At 46.0% G+C, this 21749-nt stretch overlaps 1 protein-coding gene across 1 annotated transcript in view; it reads right to left on the reverse strand.

Moving 5' to 3' along the window:
* Window positions 1–2158: 2158 nt before the first annotated feature.
* Window positions 2159–21749, reverse strand: part of CRB2 (crumbs cell polarity complex component 2) — an 89882-nt gene continuing 70291 nt past the window's right edge. Inside the window, exons 7-13 of the mRNA XM_067542186.1 lie at window positions 15019–15972; window positions 13589–14151; window positions 11530–11695; window positions 10001–10868; window positions 7224–7340; window positions 6448–6571; window positions 2159–2386 (exon numbers count right to left, since the gene is read on the reverse strand). Of these exons, the coding sequence (XP_067398287.1) occupies window positions 2159–2386; window positions 6448–6571; window positions 7224–7340; window positions 10001–10868; window positions 11530–11695; window positions 13589–14151; window positions 15019–15972 (3020 nt within the window). The remainder of the gene's footprint in view (window positions 2387–6447; window positions 6572–7223; window positions 7341–10000; window positions 10869–11529; window positions 11696–13588; window positions 14152–15018; window positions 15973–21749) is intronic.

Here is a 21749-nt window from a genome sequence, read left to right on the forward strand (position 1 = left end):
TCTAACAAACATTTTAATTTTCCTTTAATGTAAGTGGTGACTCTAATCTAGTCCCTGGAAGGATGACAGCAGGCCTGGAGCCATGGAAAGTGTCTTCCACAAGTGGTCAATCACCCAGTCTTTGCAGTGTAGGGAGAGAAGAATCCTTCCCCTGCACTGGCAGATTTCTTGGAATTGCACTCTGCAGTAAGTGAAACATTTTTTTACTCTGTTAACTAGGCCTCCCTCACCTGTCTTCATGCTGCTGTTTGCCATCTACTAATGGTCAACAGACTGTCTATGCTGACTTCAGGGCGTGTGAAAATTATTGCTGACATGAAGCATCAAATGACAAAGGGAGGGGAAGGCTGAGGGATGTACAGAGAGGCTCTGCCCCCTCTTTTTCTAATCATTAGATCATTGTGAGCCGTGTAACATTTTTGTATCTGAATAGCTCACTCAGTAACCACCCTGGAAAGCTTTCTTTTGTTCCCCTCCCTTTCTGGCTGAGCTGTTTTCACTGGGGGGTAAGCTGCAATAACAAGAAGCCCAAAACAAGGTTTATTACTGCCAGTCTAAGCCCATTGCCAGGCAAGAGTGGGCAACTGCCTCCGTCCTGCAGAGAAACCAAGCGGTGAATGGGATTGCTCTACAAAGAGCATCTCTGACTTTAACATACATGGACAGACAGACAGTCAGTCAGACAGACCGACCGACGTGTAGCATTCCAGTGACTACTGGCTGAAACCTGCAGCTGCTGATCATACCTAATACTCATATCAGCCTCTCTGTCGGGGGCAGCTTGATCACGTTCCACAGCTCCACTCGGGCCCCGTCTTTCTCCTGGCGGCTGGGGCTGTATGTTCCCTGAGTTGCTCTCCTTCTCTTCATGGTGATCACAGAGGCTGCAATGCCTGCAAGGAGAAGGGCAGCCCCTGCAGCCCCGACTGCTCCCACCAGCGAGGAGTTGCTAAGCTGCGCCCACGCTGACTGCTGTGTTGGAACACGGTGTTACCGACTTTACTCACAAAGCTCTTCGGTAGAAAAAGTTTCATATTTCATGATCAATCAAAGCCACCACCAGCCCAGTCTAGGCCCTCCCTCCACCACCACTTTCTTTTACTGCAGATTTATTAATTTTTACAGCATTTTATCGAGACGAACAAACTATTTTATCATAATTCTCAGTGGAGATGAAAACTGCTTGGTGCAGCGGTTGTGCTCAAAGCATCTAATTTCATAGAGATGAAAAACGTGTGCTTTTAAGGCAAGTACCAACTGCATTTCTTCCCCCTGGTTGCCTGTTGCGTGATACTGTCCCCATCCTTCTGTCTCAGAGAACAAAGAACAGACATTTGGCAATAGGCACTGAACTAGCACAAGCAGTGGAGGTATCTCAGTCCTGCCCCTTATAAACAAGGTTGTTACACACTTCCTGTGCGGTACCCATGGGAATGTCTAACGTTCGATTCCAAACAGAGGTTGCTTTATAAAACGTGTTGATTGTGCAATGACTATAAGAGTTCCTGACAGTTCCTTCTAATGCTGTGTCTATCAGGAGGCAGGAGTTCACAGCTGCTGTTGCTGTTAAGACTGCGTTGTGAAAACAGTTTTGGAAAGGCTCTACCCCCAGCCCAATAGGGCTGCACGAAAGGGTGTAAGAGTTTGAAGTTTTGGAAAGTTAAAGTAATACAGTGATCAAATATCTTTTCTACATCCTACTCGGTATTTAACACTAAAGTTGATAGTTTGCTTTGCAACTAAAGGAAAAGCTTCCCTGCCTGTCGCAGTTTTAGTGTCTAATCAATTTCTCCTTCTTTAAAGACCACTGCAAATGTGACTGCTGTCCAAGGGGGAGGCGCCTCTTAGTAGGTGCAACCACCTACAGCACCTCAGAGAGCTCCTGTCTCAATGGGAGTCTGGGGGGGCAGGAAAGGAAGCAGGTCAAGAGGCTTATTTTGAGCCAGGGTCCAGCAGCGCATAGGTGAGTTGATTAACATGCAACCTGCTGGAACTGCCATTGTTTAACCAATCTGCCGTGTACTTGTAAGTCCGTGTCACCATCAGCAGTGCCTTAAACTAAAGAACTGAGCTAGAGGGGGGTCTATTGCTGCAAGTGCTGGAAAAATCTCAAGGTCAAAGCAGACCTTGCAGGTGCATCTCCTTGCCAAGGTGGTGCCTATATTAAGCGCTCCTCGGGTGGCACCTTTAGGACACTGTCCATCTCCAAGCGAGCTCCTGCCACTTCTTGCTGGCTTGGGCTGTAGGTTCCCTCTGATTGGCGCCTCTTCCTTGCAGTGAGAATCATGAATGTGAGAGCAATAATAAGTAGCAGCAAACAGCCACAGGCTACAGGGACAGCTACTTCAGTTAATGGGAATGGGAAGAAAGCACCTGGAGTCCCTTTCTGCAAAAGAAATTGATGGAGAAACAATGAGACCTCAGCAGTTACAGGGACTCAAACGTAGCTTATTTCTGCTCCAGGAGTCGGGATGTCTCAAAGAGCCCAAACGACTAGTGAACAAAAACTGACAGACTGGGGGAGAAACCTACACCCCAGATGAAAGTAATAAGCACAGAGCTTGCCAGGGCAACTGCAGAGAGAAACGTCTGGGCTGGCTTCAGTCTTACATTTCTCCATTGAGTCAGACTGAAATTTAAATAATTTACACAGCTTAATGTTTGTCTAAACAAAAACCAGCCAGCAGTCAGGGCTGCATGTTTTCCTTAATCACTCTCATTAGGGCCACGCCTACAGCCTGTGTGCATTAACGAACTTTGGTGCTGAGCAGTGCATGTCCACAGCCTCCGGAAGTGTCGGTATGTCTCATCTACAGCCTGTGATCAAGTCAGAGTCAATGGAATAGTTAGTTAACAGCATCATGATAATTCAGGCAAGGTCACAAGGAAAAGAAGAGCAGGAGCTCATTAATGCTGGGAAACCAGCTGGCCTGGAGAAAGCACAAACTACAACCTGCAGCTCTCAGGGCTAAACCTGGAGCTGGAAAAGTGCTGGAAAGGAAATAACTGCATCGTCCACCAACATCAAGCCCATAGCAAACAGCAGCAGCAGCAGGTATGGTTGGGTCAGACCTTCAGCTGGCGTTAGGAAAGGTGGACTGGCCTAAGTAAGGTCCTGTTCTCTATTCTCCTTTGACAGGCTTTTATCTTATTTGTGGATGGTCACAGCAGGGCCAGCCCACTGAGCTGCACTGCCTATGCAATCAGAGCCTGAGCTGGGACTCTTGGACACTAAGGAACCTCATTAACATGTCAGCCCAAAATATACCAACTTGATGGACGTTGTTAGAAAGGAACCAAAAATGGAAAAAGTTTTTGAAAACTGACTAGAAAACATAGGGTAAAATGTAATACCCAGTAAATCTAGAACTCCTCTTGCTGTAGAGAGGGGTGCAAAGGGATGGTTTATTTAATGATGTCTCTGCTAGTGGATTGAAGAATTTATATGGCTATTAAACATTCATCTGTAGCAAGATTAAATGCACAGGCCCTTGTTTCAGAGCATATTTGCAGAACCGTATTTAGGACATTAGATTAGCATCAGCTTTACTAAAAACAGATGTTTGCCGGCTCAGCATTTAATACATCTGACAGCCAGAGGAAAGGCTGTATCTTACCAAAGCAAGAATTAACACAGCAAGACCATAGTTACCTCACCAGAGACCTCGGGAGGCTTATATGGAACAAGAAATTTTAAAATATTTCAGTAGTGAGTTCTGGGATCTAACTCCTACAATTGGATAGCTTGTAAATTGGGTATTACTAAAGTACTAAGTGCAATCTTACAGCCAGTTACACAGGAATTTTATTTATTACAAACAGTTAGTACAGGCTCCAGCTTTAAGAAATACCAGATCAGAGCAGGCAGGCCCAGAGAGGCACTAAAAGTGGGGACAGCTGGCTTCACATTTTAACCTTCTCCCTCCTCCTGGGGGAGTGGAACTAAGAACAGTGTGAATGCAGCAGCACCCATTTTATGCTGTGATCAACAACTTTCACAAGCTAAGCAGGGCTGGGCTAGGGCAGTATGTGGATGGGAGATTTAGAAGGTGAGCGGAGGTTGCTGGAAGAAGTTTATGTATTAATATGATCATTCCTTTGGCTCCTTTAGGATTAGAAGTGCTGTGAAAAAGATGAATGTGCAAACACACTGTGGGATTTTGAAAGTTGCCCCATTAAAAAAAGTTTGTATTTAAAGGAACAATTAGCCTAAAAATAAAAAATGTTATCTAGTATTTTTATAAATAGCATCTGTAATTCCTCAGTGCATGTGAGTGGTGAGTGCTCTGTTTCACCACATTGTGTGGCGCTCTCACACAGCAACAGGGGACGGTAATACATTTTTAAAAAGCAAGAAATGTGATTGTAAAACCACAGCCTCACGCAGGAGGCTTTGGGGGGGCACATGTAGGACCTGGATGTACTTTTAAGTCTATTTCCAGTCGCTGTTTTCCTTTTCAATGAAGAACTTCCTAGTGCATTCTCCTCTGCTATTTTGAGTTAAGCACTGTGATCGGAGTTAGACTTAACCTAGTACAGCATGCAGATTAGTCACACAGTGGCAGTGCATATGTGCAACTCCAGCTCAAGAAGGTAGACCCTTCTATGGAGCTTACTCTCCCATCCGTATTAATGTTACCGTTAGTTGCATGTGCTTTAGTTGGAGAACAGACACTTTACTGGTTAGGAGGAAATTCACAGCATGCTTCCTTCCCCTCCTATTGGCATGGTTAACAGCCTCTACCACACCTATCCAAGCCCCACCACTCAGAGTTCAGAGACACTGAAATCAGGGTAAAAGGGAAAGGATAGCAAAACGTAATACAGGAAATCCACAAGAAGTGATGTCTCAGGGCATCGAAGTGGGGTTTGTACATGCAAACTGGAAATGACTTCCTCATGCTACATCCATTATATATTCACTAAAAACAGCAACAGCAGTGAACCCCCCCGGCACACATGCAGTGCTCACTAGACAGCTTTCCATGCATTGTGGGTTAGGACATTCCCAAGTTACCAGACAAACGACCTGCCCATGCAAATGGCTTCAGAACCACAAAAGAGCGTGAGTCTGCCTTACTAGAGGCTTGTTAAAGCAAGATTCTAGCCTTGCTCTCCCATCCCAGGCTTAACGAAGACTGGCCATCGCACTCCAATGGGTTTAGGAAGAGGACGGGATCCAGTAGGTAGACAGCATGGTATTTTTTATTTTAAGTTTATCTAATTCCTTCCTCCAGACTCTAGGCACATACTGCTCAACCTAGCAAATGCGCTTAGGAGGGGAACAGGCTGCTTTTTAACCCATTCACATAAATTAAGACACCTCCTGAAATCCCAGTCTCCAGAAAACAGGTTTCTGGGAAGGAGCACATGGTGGTGTTGGGAATACCATGGAGGAAGTTGCCCTGTATGCTGCTTTACCACAGACCTTCCTAATAGCTTGGCCACTTAAGTACATTTACTACTGAAATGGATAATGTTTCATTAGTGTTAGTGATTGCACCACTGATAATCATACCAGAGCCATTCAGCTGATAACGATGCCCTTATCCTGTGGACTGGATGCACCTGTCACACCCTATAATCCAACTGTTTAGGAGGCTCTTCCCAGGGGGAATGGGAATAACTTTTGGTTGCAGCCAGATATTACTGGCGGCTTTGCTAAAATCCCTTTTCCATTGCTAGGGGCCTGCTAGAATATCCCAGATCAAAGAACTATTGAGTTCATTTTTCCTTTGAATCCAACATGTTTGGCTTTCCTGGAATTTAGTTCATTTCTGTTGATCAGCTCTGTTCAGTTTTAATGGAGAGCGCAGTAATTTTCCATTCCAAGTCTTTTTATCCTAATGACCTACTCCAGAACAAACAGAAGTAGAGTTTGGCATATGGACAAAGCGTCCACCCTCGGGAAGGGGCACTAGCCTTGAGGGTTTATACCTGGCAGCTTGGCTACGCGCTAGCGCCATTTTACTTTCGATGTAGTTGGAGTTCCTGGGCTCCCTTTTGAAAGGGCTTTGGTTGCCACTTGCAGCAGTAATGGGACAGCTGCACCAGTAGATACACATGCAATCCCGCCCCTCCTTGGTCCCAGCTGCAGTGTTTCTGCAGATTAGTGCAACCTGAGAGGATGAGAAATAACAGCCACGGTGTCTAGATATATGGCAGCCAGGACAGCCTCAGAAAAATATCTGCTATTATTTAGTTAAAATACTGGAAACTCAGTGTACCCACTCTCCAGCCTACTGTGTGTGTGTTGGTTGACTTTCCCTTAGCTGCATTCAGATAAGAATATGAAATGTGTTAAGGAATTAAGGCTAGTCCACTGCTAACCTAGAATCAGCAGGCTCAGTCTGCCGCTTACTGGCCAAACTGCCTCTTCTGTTCCTCACAACCAAGCAGCTAGAGAGCAGACCTGCCGCTAGCAAGAAGGGGAAGGGAGCTGCTTACATTGTCACAATGCTCTCCATTGTAGTTGGCACTGCACACACACTCATACTTGTTCACAGAGTCCTGGCATGTCCCTCCATTCTGGCAAGGGTTTGGCTCACAGTCATTGATGTTAATTTGACATCTGGAAGAAAAAAGGTATTAGAATTAATGGCAATAATGTGCTCCAGGACATGTTTTGATCTTACAGAATTGTCCTTTGTTGTAAAGGCCCTTTCTAGGCCCTTACAGTAACAATTACTGCCAAAAGGCACCATAGGATGAAAAATTCACCCATTCACACTAATTTCCTTCCACTATCTCCAGCTGAGAAAAAGCCAGTGGAGTTCTCTGGGCTAGGCTCTGAACTCCAGTGAGGCGAGCTGTCATGGAGGTCAGCACTTAAAAGAGCAGAGGATGGACACATGTAAACAAATGGTTGTAGTTTCTGTTGTGAAATGGTGGGAGGCAATTTCCTGGAGTTGCGTGGTGCATGCTGGGTTTCCCTCTAACACAGCAGGCAATAGCACTGTGCACCTGAATTCACACAGACATTTAAAGACCGGCATGTGTTCTGGGAGGATGGGCAATCCTCATCGCCATGCCTCAGGACTGCCTCTTCCACGAAGAGTGGCTGAATGAAAATTTAGGAATAAACAGTGGGGAGGGGAGGACAAATAACTGTGATGACAATTATTTGCCAGCCTTCTCCCAGAGGCTCTGCTCTGGGAGACATGATATTTTGGCGTTAGTATCATCTGTGATTGCAGGCAACAGCAGGAAACAGCGCTTCTTACTTCCTTCCAGTGAAGCCTGGCTTGCAGGTGCAGTTGGCTCCCCACGTCCCACTGGTACATTTGCCTCCATTCAGGCAGGTGAAGTTTTTGCCACACTGTTGAGGTGGGAACGGCCATCTGGCAAAACAACCACCACACACATTAAAACCGTCCTAGTCAAAGGAGCAGGAATGTCAGCTGTTACTGAGGAGAGGCGCAATCGCACATTTGAAGTAGGGGGTAGCAGATATTCCTGACCAGCACTTTGGAACACCCACAGGTAAGACAAGCCTCTCAGCGCCCAGTCATGGTGTTACACTGAACCCGGAGAATGCTGGGACAGGATTTTGCAGTTCTATGCAAATTCTCATAGGCTGTGTGTGCATTTGGATTTTTTTCCCCTAAAACGTCCCACTCTTGCTAATGGTGATGCAGCTCTACTAATCATGGCAATGTTGGGAACATTAGTAGAGACTACCACATTATCCGACCCACCCTCCTTTCAGCAGGGCCAGAAGACAGAGTGATTAAGATGCTGGCAAACTGTCTTCAGTTGCATGCACACTGTTACCACTCCCAATGAAGCTGCAATGGTAATGGAGTGACATTTTTAGAAATCCTAGTGTAGACAAGCTTGATAAAGTTCAATTGTGTACTTTGTCTACCAAGCCTCAGTGCTCAGTCAGAGCACTTGCTAGTAACCTGTCTACAGAACATGTTGCTTTCTAGTTCTTTTATTAATTAGAAACATTCTTTCACGTCTAAAAAAAAAATGCTGGAGTCTATCAAAAAGCAGTTGCATACTCTACACTAACAATAAAGTTTGCTATCTGCTTAAATAATCACCTCTCAACTATGCTGTGTCCTTGCAGCTGCAGGCTCAGATGACAGACTGACTGTACGAGTCAAAGGCCTTTGGAGTGCCTCAAATGCCTGAGAAGCTTGAGTGGTCATTTAAAAAGCAAAATACATACAAAATAATGCTCCACTTACACCCTCCTCAGGGGCAATTCCATTACAGGCACCAAGGGCCAAGCATATATAAGTAAGTCCCATGCTCTTTCTAGTGGGTTGATCTGAAGTTCATTGTCTCGACTGTAGATGCTGATGTGTTTCAAGGAATGGGATGCTGGTCAATACCGTGGGGCTACATAGACACTGTAACAAACATACTGAGGGACGATATATGCAAAATGTAGAATTCTAACTGTAGTCTCCATGTAAGGTACTCACACACATGCCACGCATGATGGCAATGGCCATGGGAAAAATTGTGTTCTCCATGCAATATCGACTGCCTCACCAGCACTCTGCCCATGAATCCCTCTCCCACAACAGACCTGCAGAACTACAAAAGGGGAATAACTGACTAGGTGGTGGTACTGCTGAACGAGATCTCGGTGTTATAGTGAGTCACACATTGAAGGAGATTCCACAATGTGAGGCAGTTGAAAAAAGGCAAATACTCAGCTGTCTTGACTAGATGTATTAATTAACTTTTTCACTAGGAGGGTGCTGAAGCAGTTGAATTGGTTACCTAGGAGGTGGTGGAATCGCCATCCTTAGAGATTTTTAAGGTGTGGCTTGACAAAGCCCAGTCTGGGATGATTTAGCTGGGGTTGGTCCTGCTTTGAGCAGGGGTTGGACTAGATGACCTCCTGAGGTCCCTTCCAGCCCTAATCTTCTATGATTAACAGGAGAGTTGTAAGAGGAGGTAATTGTCCTACTCTACTCGGCAAGGGCGAGGCCTCAGCTGGCGTACTGTGTCCATTTTTGAGCACCCTACTTTAGGAAAGATGCGGACAAATGGGAGAGAGTCCAGAGGTTTAGAAAACGGGACCAACGAGGAAAGGTTAAAAAAAACTGGGCACATTTAGTCTTGAGAAAAGACGACTGAGGGTGAACCCAAGAATAGTTGTCAACTATGTTAAGAGCTGTTATAAACAGGACAGTGATCAGCTGTTGTCCATGATCACTAAAGGCAGGACAAGTGATAATGGGCTTAATCTGCAGCAAGGGAGATTTAGGTTCGATATTAGGGTAAATGTAAGAGGGTAGTTAGGCTCAGGTAGCAGGCTTCTAAGAGAGGTTGGGGAATCCCCTCATTGGAGGTTTTTAAAAACAAACACCCATCAGGGATCATTTAATTGTACTTGGTCCTGCCTCACTGCAGGGGGCTGGGCTTGGTGACCTCTTGAGGCCCATTCCACCATTGCTATGATTCTGGAACCTATCCATGGTGCATCACTGAATATGTCTTGTCCTGAGCCTTGGAATTGTGGAACTTGAGGACAGAGAGGGTGAGTTCATTTTTGGAGGCAGGAAGGAAGCCTCTCTCTAGCAGGCTGTTCTTGATTGTTTACTATAAAGGCAGCTGTTTGAATCTGCTCAGAGGTTTGGAATGTTACAATACGGCCTGCAGACAGACTGGAGGACAGAATGTAGGTGAGGTGGCCAGAGGTTCATGAGACATGCACTTTAGCACATGGTTCTGCAATTTACCATGTGGATGGATGTCACGGTTGAAGAATCCCTATTGCTGCAAGGTGCTGAGCAGCCTTCCACAGGTTGTTAGCACCTTCCAAATGGCAATAAGCTCCTTACAGGATCGGGGCCACAGTAAGCAAAATGTGCCACATCTCCTGGACAGCTGCTGGTCACAGATTTGTGATACGTCTCACTCAGCATTGACCCTTCAGCACCAAAATATTTTTTAAACATCTTGGTAAGGTAAGACCCGAGACACGTGGAAGCTACTTTATACCCATCACCACTGGCCACCCGAGCAGGGTACCTACTCGCAGCGAGGTCCTGAGTACTGAGCTGGGCACCTGCAGGAGTAGCTGTAAACCCCATCAATACAGGTCCCTCCATTTAAGCACTGGTGTCGCACACAGTCGTCCACATCGATGTTACACTTCTTCCCAATGTATCCCCGGAAACATTCACACTGAAAATCTGCCACTGAGTCCACGCAGTCCCCATGGACACACGGGTTGGACTTGCAGTCATCAGTGTTAGACTCGCACAGAGGCCCCTCCCATCCAGCACGGCAGGCACAGCGGAAGGAGTTAAACAAGTCCTCACACGTGCCTGCATTGAGACAAGGGCTTGAAGTGCACACATCAGCCCCAGTGCAGCCCAGCTGGACGTGCCCCCTGCTTGACTGCAGAAACTGCTCTGGCTGAGGGTAAGAGAGATGGGAAGCGAATGGCAGATATACTCCGCCTATCTTCACATGTCCAAGGCAGCCTGTGAAATTCTCAGCTAGTACAATCAGCGCATTGTTCTTTAAGAAGTCCAGGTTCCCAGCATTCCCCTGGAGAGTCACATTCACAGAACCATCCAAATGAACTAGCCACCTTGAAGACAGCGCTGATGGTTCTTCCATAGACAGAGAGACCCTGTGCCAGGCGCCATCCGCGATGGGTGTCTGACTCAGGAAGCTGATACCTTCAATGCTGTTCCCACTTCTAATATCCACAAGGAGAGTAGAGTTCTGAATGGCGATTTGGAGGAAGTCCACCTCTTTGGTAGCCCATAGCAAAATGGCATCTTCATCCCTGGTTCTGAAGTCTAGGTGGAGACTGTTGAGAGCTCTGGTGACTGAAGCATTGGTGATGAATTCAATGGCAGTGTTACCATGAAATGTTGCATTAGCCAGACCTGAAATGAAAAGGGAGACAGCATTAGCGATCTGAAGGATGTCAAGTGTCACGTTTGATAAGGGCCATGTGCAAACTCTTGGAAGATTCTGTCCTATTAGTAACCTGGGAAGCTCTGTGGAGAGGAGGGGTTTGCTATACTTTCCTATACTTAGAAGCTGGTGACCTTAAAGCTTTTAGCTATGGCTGGCCTCCTGTCTAGGAAATCTCATAAGGCCAAAATGATCTAACTGCCTTCTCCATCTTGCTTCTGTGGTTATAGCCTAGCTGTAAATTCAGAAGCTGCTGTTATACACAAAAGAGTAAGAGTCCTGCTCTGCGAAATAATGTCCTGCCAATTCCAGACCCTCAGGTTAAGTGATAAGGGCTGACCTTACACTGATTGCACCGTATCATCATCCTAAACAGTGCCAGAAATGGATGATCGTCTCTCTTCTCAAGAGGATGAAAGTTATGACAAATCCATCTGGAGCATAGACCTGAGACAGCACACAGCATGTGGCATTCTTAGTTTGCTGAGCTGAGCTCCTCTCTCTGCATTCTATTACTTTCCCAAGTGCTTATGGCAGCTCTTGCAACTGCAATAACTGGAAATATTGATGAGCTAAAGACAGTCAGCTATGAAACCTTACCCTGCACATAAGTAGGAGGGCAACACTTACATACGTATCCTGCTGGGACATTCATGCAGGTGGTGGCTTTGGGACAAGGGTCACTTTCACACCAGACTCTCTCCTCACAGGTTTCCCCAGTGAAGTTTGCTGGACAACTGCAACTGAAGTCATTCCAGGTGATAGCACATGTGCCACCATTGTGACATGGCCCAGACTGAAAAACAGGAGATCTTACATTTAGGAGGAGGATGACTCATCTTTGGATAAAAGAGATGGAGTTTGGTAGAGGGAAATGTGACATTCAAGACTCGCATGAGTTGTGTTTGAATTGGGGAGGGGAGATAGTGTAGTAATGCTGATAAAAACAATGAGCTAAAGATGACAGAAACATCCTCTGAAACAACCCTTAGCTGAGATCTTTCCTCTCCCCCGCCCTGTGCCCTGCTGCAGCTGTGATCACTCAAAAATGAGTTTCCTCGGTTTATAAGAGTGAGCTCCTGGCCTCTGTGGGGACCTCGTAAATTTAGAAATCACTCCCTCCTTGATGCAAATTAGCCTGAATTTGCTGACCTTCAGGGGTTGCTGCAAATCTCATCTACTTGAGCAGCTGTTCAGAGATGGTAGAGATATGTTGTGCTTTGGATTTTTTTGTGGGGCGTTGGGTCTCTATGAGCTCTGACACAAGGAGGTTGTGTTTAGTTACTGGGGTGCAGGGAAGAATCAGCTCTCATCTTGTTTTGTTATGGGCTATGATGTTAATTACCTGTCAGGGCCTACCACCTTTGGATAGACATCTTTTTTGATATGGGCTTTGTGTGTTCAAATCAAAGCAAATGGCTATCGCTCAGTTCGCTACAGCTCAGATAAGGGAATGCTCTTCATAGCTAATTCCTACAAAAAAACTCAGTTCTTTGTTTTAAAAAGCACCTTGTAAAATAAATGCATTGAGGAACAGAGATGAGAAAAGCAACATGGAGTAGGACCTAGATGAACTCATGGTTACAGATCACACAAAGAAAGAAGCAAGACATGCTCCATACTACACCTCTCATAGGAACTTAGGGCCGTCTCTTCTGACACAGCTTCTCCTTTGCTGCCCAGTCCTTTGGTAGCATGAAGATTGCAAGGAAATACTGGCTATTGGTGGATCAGGGAACCTCACGGTGATAGGTAATTGCTGACTAATTACATGCAGTTAAGAATAGTCATCGTAAGCTAAAGGCCAATTCTAAGTCATTTAAAACAAATAGAGAAGGTGCCAATCCTTGCAGGTTCCATTAAAACTCCTTTAATTGAAGCGTTTGATGCTTGGTGGCATCTGAACACAGCACATCATAATAATAACCCTTAGTGCCTATATACTGCATTCCCTTTCCAAAATGCTGTGCAAAGAGTGGCTAATTATAACCAACTAAAGTAACTGCGCTGGAGTTCACAGGTGCAGGTGAAAACAAAACTGAGAGGCACAGAAGGAAGTGTGAAAAACATAAGAAACAAGTTGCAAAAGTCCCTGAAAACAACACAAGCAGCTGTTTCCAGGATGATACTCCCACCAGCAGAAGCAGAACAGAGAGGAGTGTCAATAGCTCCCTGCAACAGGTGCACTGAAGGCAGGCAAAGTTGAGAGGCAGTAGCGGGAGCACAACCTAGCACCTTTCATGTACAGCAGGAAGGAGAGAGCCCCTCTTCCCCTCCCCCATCAGATGCATCCTGATTCCCCTGATGGTAGTGATAAACTCATGTATTGTTAAAGTGATGGAGCAGAGTGGGGTGGAGGTGGGAGTGTATTTGGAGAGTGGGGGTTTGAGAAGGTTAAAGGATAGGATGTATGTTGGTAGAGTTGTGTTGTCTGGAGTGCATATATAGGGGATGGGGATAAAGAAGATGTGAATTGGTCAGTGTGTTTGCAGAACAGAGGCGGCTTGGGAACATTGCACTGGGTGTGGATGTCAGCTCTGGAGGTTAGAAGTATATGATGGAGTGGATGTGTGTGTTTAAGTTTTTCCTGAAATCACACCAGTGAAACAGCCAAACTGCTGTACAGCCACAGAGGCTTGCTTGTAATAAACCACAGCGCACATGTGCAGAGAGCAGTGAGAGTCCCTACCTTACAGGTGTTGTCTGAGATGCAGCCCAGGGCAAGGTTCGTGGTTTGTCCCACGTACACCTCCTGGGGCAGACTGTAGTTCTCAGGCTGAGTAGGAAAAAACTCCATTCGATGATTGTTGAGCTGGACATCTTGAAGACAGCCTTTAAAATATCCTCCCCATGTGCTCACGTGGTCTTGGTGAGGCAGTCCACCAACATACACTTCAAAACCAGCTACAAGAGGTATCACTACCAGCTGCCCTAGCTCCACATCTCTGTCTGAATGGCTGGCATGAACTTTTCCTCCTTGGAAGGTGAGAGTTACTAGATACCTCCTCCCATCAGCCAGATTTTCTGAGAAAATCACAGCGTTGGCAGACAGTGTCTCTATCTGGAGCTGGCCTTCCTTCAGATACACAGTGAGGCAGGGGTCAGTCCCATTGCTGATTTGCAGCACTAGACCACTAGGCTTCAGAGTACGGATAAAAAAGGAAATGTTATAGTTTGCACCAAGGTTATCAGCAATTGTGAAGGAAGCAAAGCTGGAGGAATCCTCTAGGCCAAATGTTCCTGCTGGGTACTCTGGAAGGGAAAGGAAAGACACATCAGTTCTATAATTCAAGGCAATGCAGGTGGCATGGGAATATTTTGAGCTCCAAACCTTGCATGACTTCTCCTCTTCTAAACTTGCTTTCCACTGTGTCTCCCAGGACTAGACCCGCCTGCTAGAGACCTGGGCAAGGCAAGTGCCAAAGACATGGCGTGAAATATTCACAAAAAGCAGGTGAGTGTCTCTCCTGTCCCAGGACAGTAACTCAGACACACGGCACACCAAGGAAGAGCACATGTATCATGGCCCTGACAAATGGCAGATTAATTTGGGAAATTTTAAGTTACAGAGCTGCCTTTAAAACTTCCAACCCCCACAATATCACAGGAGCTTTTGTACTTGCTACGTTTAGAGAATGGGAGTGAAACCAGAAGCTGACAACTGTATTAATACAAGCCCTGCAGAACTGTGAAAATGCATCTGGGATAATCTCAGCTCAGATTTCCAATAAAACAGTTACCTTTAACACTGAGCATTTTATCTACAAATATAACACATTCCTTTTCACCCTGAACTTGAGATGGGCAAGAAACAGTTCTCCCTAGTGAAATGACTTCACTGGCCTTCTGTAATTGCTGTGATCTGGTGCAAAGAGGAGGTCAGGGCATCTTACTCTGGCTGCAATAATATTTACACCATGTAACTGACAATCATTCTAGCAGGGGCTGGCTCTGTTTAGTCACAACATAAAGAGGATTTGATGGAAAATCTATTTACAGAGGGTTCAATTTCAGTTCTGACTCTGGTTAATCAGAACACGCTTGCTGCTTCGGAAACCAGTGTCTCTCTAGATCACTCATCACCAGAAGAGTTGGCGGATGTCATCATTTGGCACTTACCATGTGAACAAGTCCGGCCTTCGTAAGGTCTGGAGCAGTCACACCTAAAGGTTGCCCAAAGGTCTACACACAAACCGCTATGAGAACAGGGCTGGGAGCGGCACCATTCTGTCCTGTCGCAGCCCAGCTCCACTAGGGACGATTCGTGGCGGGGGATATCCAAGGGAAGGATACCCCGATAATCAATTTGCAAGTCCTCCAGGCAGCCAATAAAACTCTCCCGACTCCATGTGTTGTTAGCCATCAAGTCTCCATCAGCTCCCCCGATGTAAGTTTTTAGGAAGGCAGGTGAGAGAGAAGTGGCACTATCTCCAATAGGAGAGCTTTGCAGGCAGACTCCAGTGTCACAAGTTTTATGCCAGAGCTTTAACTCCAGAGAATCCTGCAGAAGAACCTCAGCTTTGTGCCACTGACCATCGTCAACCCTCAACCCCTCCAAGAGCAAAGGAAATTCAGAACCGTCTCTCTTCAGCCCCACATGCAGCATGCCATCCGAGAGCTCCAGAAACAGGTACTCTGCTTCATGACCTCGGTAGAAGAGGATGGCATTGGGCAAGGTGGTTCGGAACCGGAGAGATACCATGGCTGGGTGGTCCCCTGTCACATCCCTTCTGCTCTGATTATTATTCATGGACATGTCAATGAGGAGAGACCCTCTGGAACTGAAGGAAAATGTTGTTGGCGTTGAGCATGTGGCATCGTAGAAACCAGGCTGGCACTGGCAAAGGTGTCCATGGGTCTCAGCTTGGTATGTTGGGATGCACAAGGCCTCGTTTTGGCAATCATGTGTCTGGCACCCAACGAGCTCGACAGAGCAGTTCTTCCCTCCCCATATGATGCCATCCTGACTAGGGGCACAGTAGCAGAAATAGTCAGCAATGCCATCCTCACAGGTAGCCCCATTATCGCAGGGACCATCCTTGCACTCGTCGATGTTGACAGCACATTCTGCACCTGGGAAGCAGAGTAAGAGATGGATCTTATCATCAACGATTGGGACTCCCAAAACAGCAAACTGGTCCCCACCTCAGTCCCCACTGCAGTCAGCACCTTGGGCCATTTCCATTCAGTGAAACCACGCTCAGGCCACCAAGAAGCATCTGGGTTTTGGGGCTACAGTAATCATCAAGTATGTGATATTACAAAAACGGAAGAGTGGGCTTATGCACAGAACAGAACATCAATATATGGACCTGTCTGGATTAGCAAGCAAAGACAGACTAGCCTATTGTCATAGAGATCAGTTAATGGAATCCAAGTACATGGACCCTATTTCTAAGTACATTTTAAATAAAAAACATTGAAACTGCTCAAAGAATGCCAGACCACTATTCCATTTAGTCCCTTCTCCTTTACCCTCCTCCCACGCCCTCCCTCGCCATGTACATCTGCTATTTTATTGCTGTAACCCCCCATCCTAATGTGAGATATCTATGTGGTATTGTCTGGTCTTGCAGCTTTGATGGGTGGTAAAATTGCACAAGTGCAATAATCTATTGGCGATCCCATGAAACATGCAGTATTTGGGTACATAAAGAAGCTGTAAGTCATTTACTTTTTTTGTACTTTTCATTGTCTTTATGAAGATTAATAAAAAGATTCATCACAACAAAAATTCGGTATGTTTAAACTAGACTGCAGCCTGCTGAGGGGCACACTTAGTGCACAGAGCCCCAAATACACAACTGTGCAGGCAAGTCAATGGAAAGAACTGGAAGAGTTAAACCAGTCATTTCAAAACCAGCCCTTGGCAGTCATGGTCAAACACTCACGCAGCTCAATTAATCATCAAAGAAGAAATAAATATATGCCCCAAAGGCACATATTGGGTCATATTCAATCCTGTACAGCCCCACTGAAGTCTGTGGGGATACAAAGCCATTGCACTTTATCCTCTGGACACTAATCACATTCCAGTAGAATTTGGGGAGGTTAGGAGATATTACAATAAGATCTGCCATCATACTCCTAAGTGTCTTCAGCGTGATGAAGAAAAAACACCTTCTGACTAGCCATCAGTCCACTGTTCATCCAGCCCATAACGTTGGTTTCCACTAATCTTCAGAGACAGCCACACGGATGAGCCAAGCACGGATTATCCGGCTGTAAATTCATTACACAGAGACCAGCTAGCAAGGGCGGGAAGAAGGAAAAGAAGGAATCCAGGCACAAAGCAAGTGAATGAAAACAAAGGACATTTAAAAAGAAAAGCCACTAAAGCACTAGGGTGAGAGGAAGAGATTAAATAGTAGCCTGAATGTGTGAGTTGAGGGGAGATGGAGGTGCTGTCTTAGGAGCAGAAGAGCTGGAGTTGATGACCTGTAATATAAATCTCAGCAAAGAAATGGGGCTTCTTGAATCCATGCCCGGTTCAGTGACATCATCACCAGCAACGTCTTGCAGTAAACCTCACAGAAACATTTAGTATCCCCCAAACTAGCTGAGTTACTGTCGTTTACACTTGAGATTTAACGTTTCTCATTTCATTCCAAACTGTACTTCTGTGTCAGTGCACTGGTGCAAATCAGACAGATCTGGGAAGCTGCATGGCAGGGACGGGTGGCTTGGGTATGGTCTGTTCTGTTCAGCTAAGCTGGTTCTGTGCTGTGCAGTCTCTGAGATAATCCATAGGGGAACTGCTCTGCATTGTACTGTAGCTGTGGGCAAGGCTGGCATTTTAACAGTGACCACAGCCTTGCAGAAGCGTTTATTTAGTAGGAAGATTCAGAACTGCTTCTGAGATGGCCACTGGTATCAGAACCACTTCTACACAGACAGGTAAACACCCTTCCTCCACTTGACTTTGTGGCGGGGGAGATCTATCTAAGCATGTAGACACGGCCGTGCCGTGCAGGGTCCAGGTGCTTCCGCTGAGGAGGAAGAGTGTGTGCAGGGCGGGGGGAAAGGGGAATCAAGATCCATCTCTGGGGATTTCCACAGACAGCTGCAGCAGGAACTGAGTGGAATGAGCTAGCACAAAGTAGAGTGTGGTGGGCCGCCCCTGTCTTGAAGAAGCCCAGGACATGACAAGACGGGGAGTCTTTGGTCAGGATTATGGCGCATTGGCAGAGCTCTGTGCAGGCACAAGACTGGAACAATGGGATGCTGGGGAACACAAGGGCTGAAGAGGTCACAGGTCAGGATTCAGATTCGTTAGCAGAGGCCCGTTTAAGGCTAGAAGGCTGGCTGTTGACCAGAGTGGGAGATGATGATGAGGTCAGGCTGCTGCCCATCAGGATTGGAGATCAGGCTGCAAGAGGTGCTCAAGCCAGTCAAGGCCTGCCTGATGTGAGTAGCGGAAGGCTGCACGGTGGCTAGCAGGCCTGTGGCCAGCAGAGACCAGCATTGTAGGTAGCAGACCGAGCTGCAGTAGGTTCTGGGTCTTTGAGAAGTGGAGGAGCACTGGGAGAAAGGGCTCCAGCTGGAGGCAGCAAGCTGGCTGGGCTCTCTCGGAGTGGGAAAGAGCTCATTTCCCCCATGCAGCACTCACCCCCCAAGTGGGTCTCTGTTCTTCAAGTTGGGGACCATGAACGAGGGACACTTCAGGCCCCCCTTCCCCAGCAAAACAGTAGCAGGAAAGTCTGTTTGTGCTATTTGTTGGACTCTCAGATGACACCAGGCGGCAAATTAATCCCCACAGTGGGTAATTAAATGCTGAGCTCTCCCTTGGGACACATGTTTTGATTCCTGGTCTGTTTTGTTTGAAGTGGGTGAAGGAGAATAAGTTGCCACTTCAGATTTTGACACATCTTGGCTGGCTGTTTCTCTTGCAATGCTGGAACACCTAGCAGCACATGTGCAGACAGAGAAAGAGGGATGTACTGGCTGTGGAGTCGGAGAGCAGCTCTTAGCAGAGGAACAAAAAACAGATCACAGATCATTGTCATCACCCCTGCTTGCAAACAGCCACAGGCAGGAGAGAGGAAAGGCCTATGAAACAATGTCTAATTCATCTCCCTTCTCCTAGGGGCCAGTGGAACATAGGGCTAGTGCTTTGGCCAGTCTAGTTTTACAACATTGCCCGTGACAGGGGAGACTGTCCCCCAGAGCTTCCTACGTCTCAATGGAAGCAAATTTTTACTGGAAACCAATGTCCCCTCTCACCAGTTCATCCCATTGGTCCTACTGTACCTCCACATTCACTTTAAGTAGCTCCTCTACCTCTGTGGTGTTTACACCCTCAGACAGATAGCCAGACCCTCCTAAGTGAGAGTGGGGAGAGTAGCTAAGTCAGCCCCTCCTCTCTGCTGTTACATTTTTCATCTTTCTCTGAACATCCTCCACTTTGAGAGGCTCTGGCAACACCAGATTTAAAGAACACAGTCAGCCATGGGGGAAAGAATTCCCTTGCAGACTGCTTGCTAGATGCTAACTGCAGCTTATCACAGGGGTTTGAGTTTTGTATTTCGGCTGTGAATCACTCAGTGTTAATGCAGCCAGAAATATGAACAGCAAAGAGAAGGAAATCACCCCACTCCGGAAATAACAAGATTTTTGCTTTGGGCCATTACAGTGGAGAAAAAGATGCAGACAATTTCCTGGACTGTACCTGGTATTCCAGATTTCTCCAGACAGGATGGGTATGTGTCTTTGCAATCCTACTGGACAGGACTTTTTAAAAAATTCTGTTTTAAAACTTTAAATTGCATTCTTAAAGGAGGAGCCCAGTAACCCATGAGCTCAAATGCTCCATTTCAGGTGTTAAGAAAACAGAACTTAATTCCAGGTGACACTTCTCTTGCAAAACCAGGTACATACTTTTTACACTTGCAGGTTCTGCTGTGTTCTCTCTGAGCACCTTATGCTGGTGCCCACAGAAACATGCACAGATAATAAAGGAAATGACAGCATATTATAAAACAAACACTGATCATAGTGATTTTCTTATCTAGTTAAAGAAAGTTACAAAGTATCTTAATATAAATAAAAGGACCAACTAACAAACATAAGGGGAAGCAGCCGGTTAGAAAGAAGAGACTTTCAAAAGTTGTTGTGAGAACACTGGTTGTTATTTTAACATGTACTGGTTAATTCAAGTGTATTCAAGCTAAAATGACTACATTAACCAAAATCCATAAAAACACACACACTGCAGCTTTGAAAGTCTCCATTTTCCAGTGCGTTCAAATGACGAAGCTGAGTCTTTCAATCCTACCATGCATGAGCCACTTAGGTATTTCTAAAGCACCATTGTCAGGGTTTCTGATAAATGGTTTTGTTTTACAGGTGTCAGTGTTACTAAAACAGCAGTGCCCACCAGGAGAGCTGAACAGAGCTACTGCCTCCCTGAAAGCTATTTCTAAATATGGCTTGGAAAATTCATTATACATGCTATATGTTATATCATACCTAGAGAGACCAGGTGGGTGAGAATATCTTGTCTCTCTGACAACAGAAGTTGCTCCAATAAAAGATATTGCCTCACCCACCTTGTCGCTCTAATATCTTGGGGCCAACATGGCTAGAACTGCACTACATACATCATACCTGTCACACACATGTATGGAAGACAGAGACACGCACACACAAAGAGCAAGAGGGATTCTAATGGAGCAATCTTGTCTAGATATCCAAAGTATGAGGTCTATTAATTGGCCCTTTGTTTTAATGAAGAGTATCAGTATTGCCAGCCATTCTGAAAGCACTATGGGCCAGTGCAGTGACGTTTACGAGCCAGCATTACCTTGCCCTCTCCCCAGCAGGCGGCTGCATTCCTACCAGCGGTTCCCCAGTGCATCCTAATTAGAGCTATTCTTACAAGTAAAACATAAAACAGAATTAGCTGCAACAACCAGGCCCTGCAATGACAATTATGTTTGCATCATTACCACCATTTCCATAGCAACACAGTGAGTGGACTCTCTCCTACCCTGCATTTCTAGCCAGGGAGACTGGACGTGGGGGTAGCGCAGGGGGCAGTGAAGTGCTCAGCGTTTTTATTTTGAACAAAAAAGTCCCACTGTTTTCAGTAAAGGAAATGTTAATACCTTAAAAAATTCAGTTGAAAAGAGAGGGAGGCCGAGATTTCACAGAGTAAGTGTGAAAAACGTCATGTGATTCTAAAGTGCACTAAGCATGAAGTGAGAGCTGCCGCTCTGTAACAACAGCCCAACTTCAGTCACTCCCAGTGAAGAGGAGGAATCAGCTTGTTAAGCATTACAACAAAGACACACAGGGGGTTCCAACATATTGCTCAGCACAATCACTGCCAGCATCACAACAACTCTGGTTTAGGAATCTTTATGGCCCACAATTTTGGGTCTTCAAAAATAAAACCAGGTATCTGTTTACACAGAATTCTCCCTCTTCGGTCAGTTCTCCTCCCCCACCCCTCACCCCCAAGTTGCACTGACTGTGGTATCTGTCATTACCTGCCAGGAGATAAATTCCACCCACGATCACACCAACCAGCACAGGTTTCATAGCAGATTCCTTGCAGACATTTGTGACAGTGATGGAAGAATGTGGGGGTAGGATATGGAGGGAAGAATGAAAGTCTGGACTGGAAGGACACAGTATGTGAGAGCTCTCTTCTCCCAGTGCCAGTCAAGCAAAAGGGGATTGGAAATGAAACCAGCCAATATAAAGAGACCTGCGCTGTGGTGAGATCTAATCCAGCCCTGCTCTAAACCTCTCCAGCTGGCTTCTGTCAGTGCTGACAAGAAGAATGTGTCTGCAGTGTATTCTCACTCGGTGCCCTGTATAGTAATGCCCTGCAGGATCCACAGCAT

Source organism: Emydura macquarii, unplaced genomic scaffold (genome assembly GCF_026122565.2).
Source record: "Emydura macquarii macquarii isolate MOO-44397 ecotype Brisbane River unplaced genomic scaffold, CSIRO-AGI_Emac_v2 contig_691, whole genome shotgun sequence".
NCBI lineage: Eukaryota > Metazoa > Chordata > Testudines > Chelidae > Emydura > Emydura macquarii.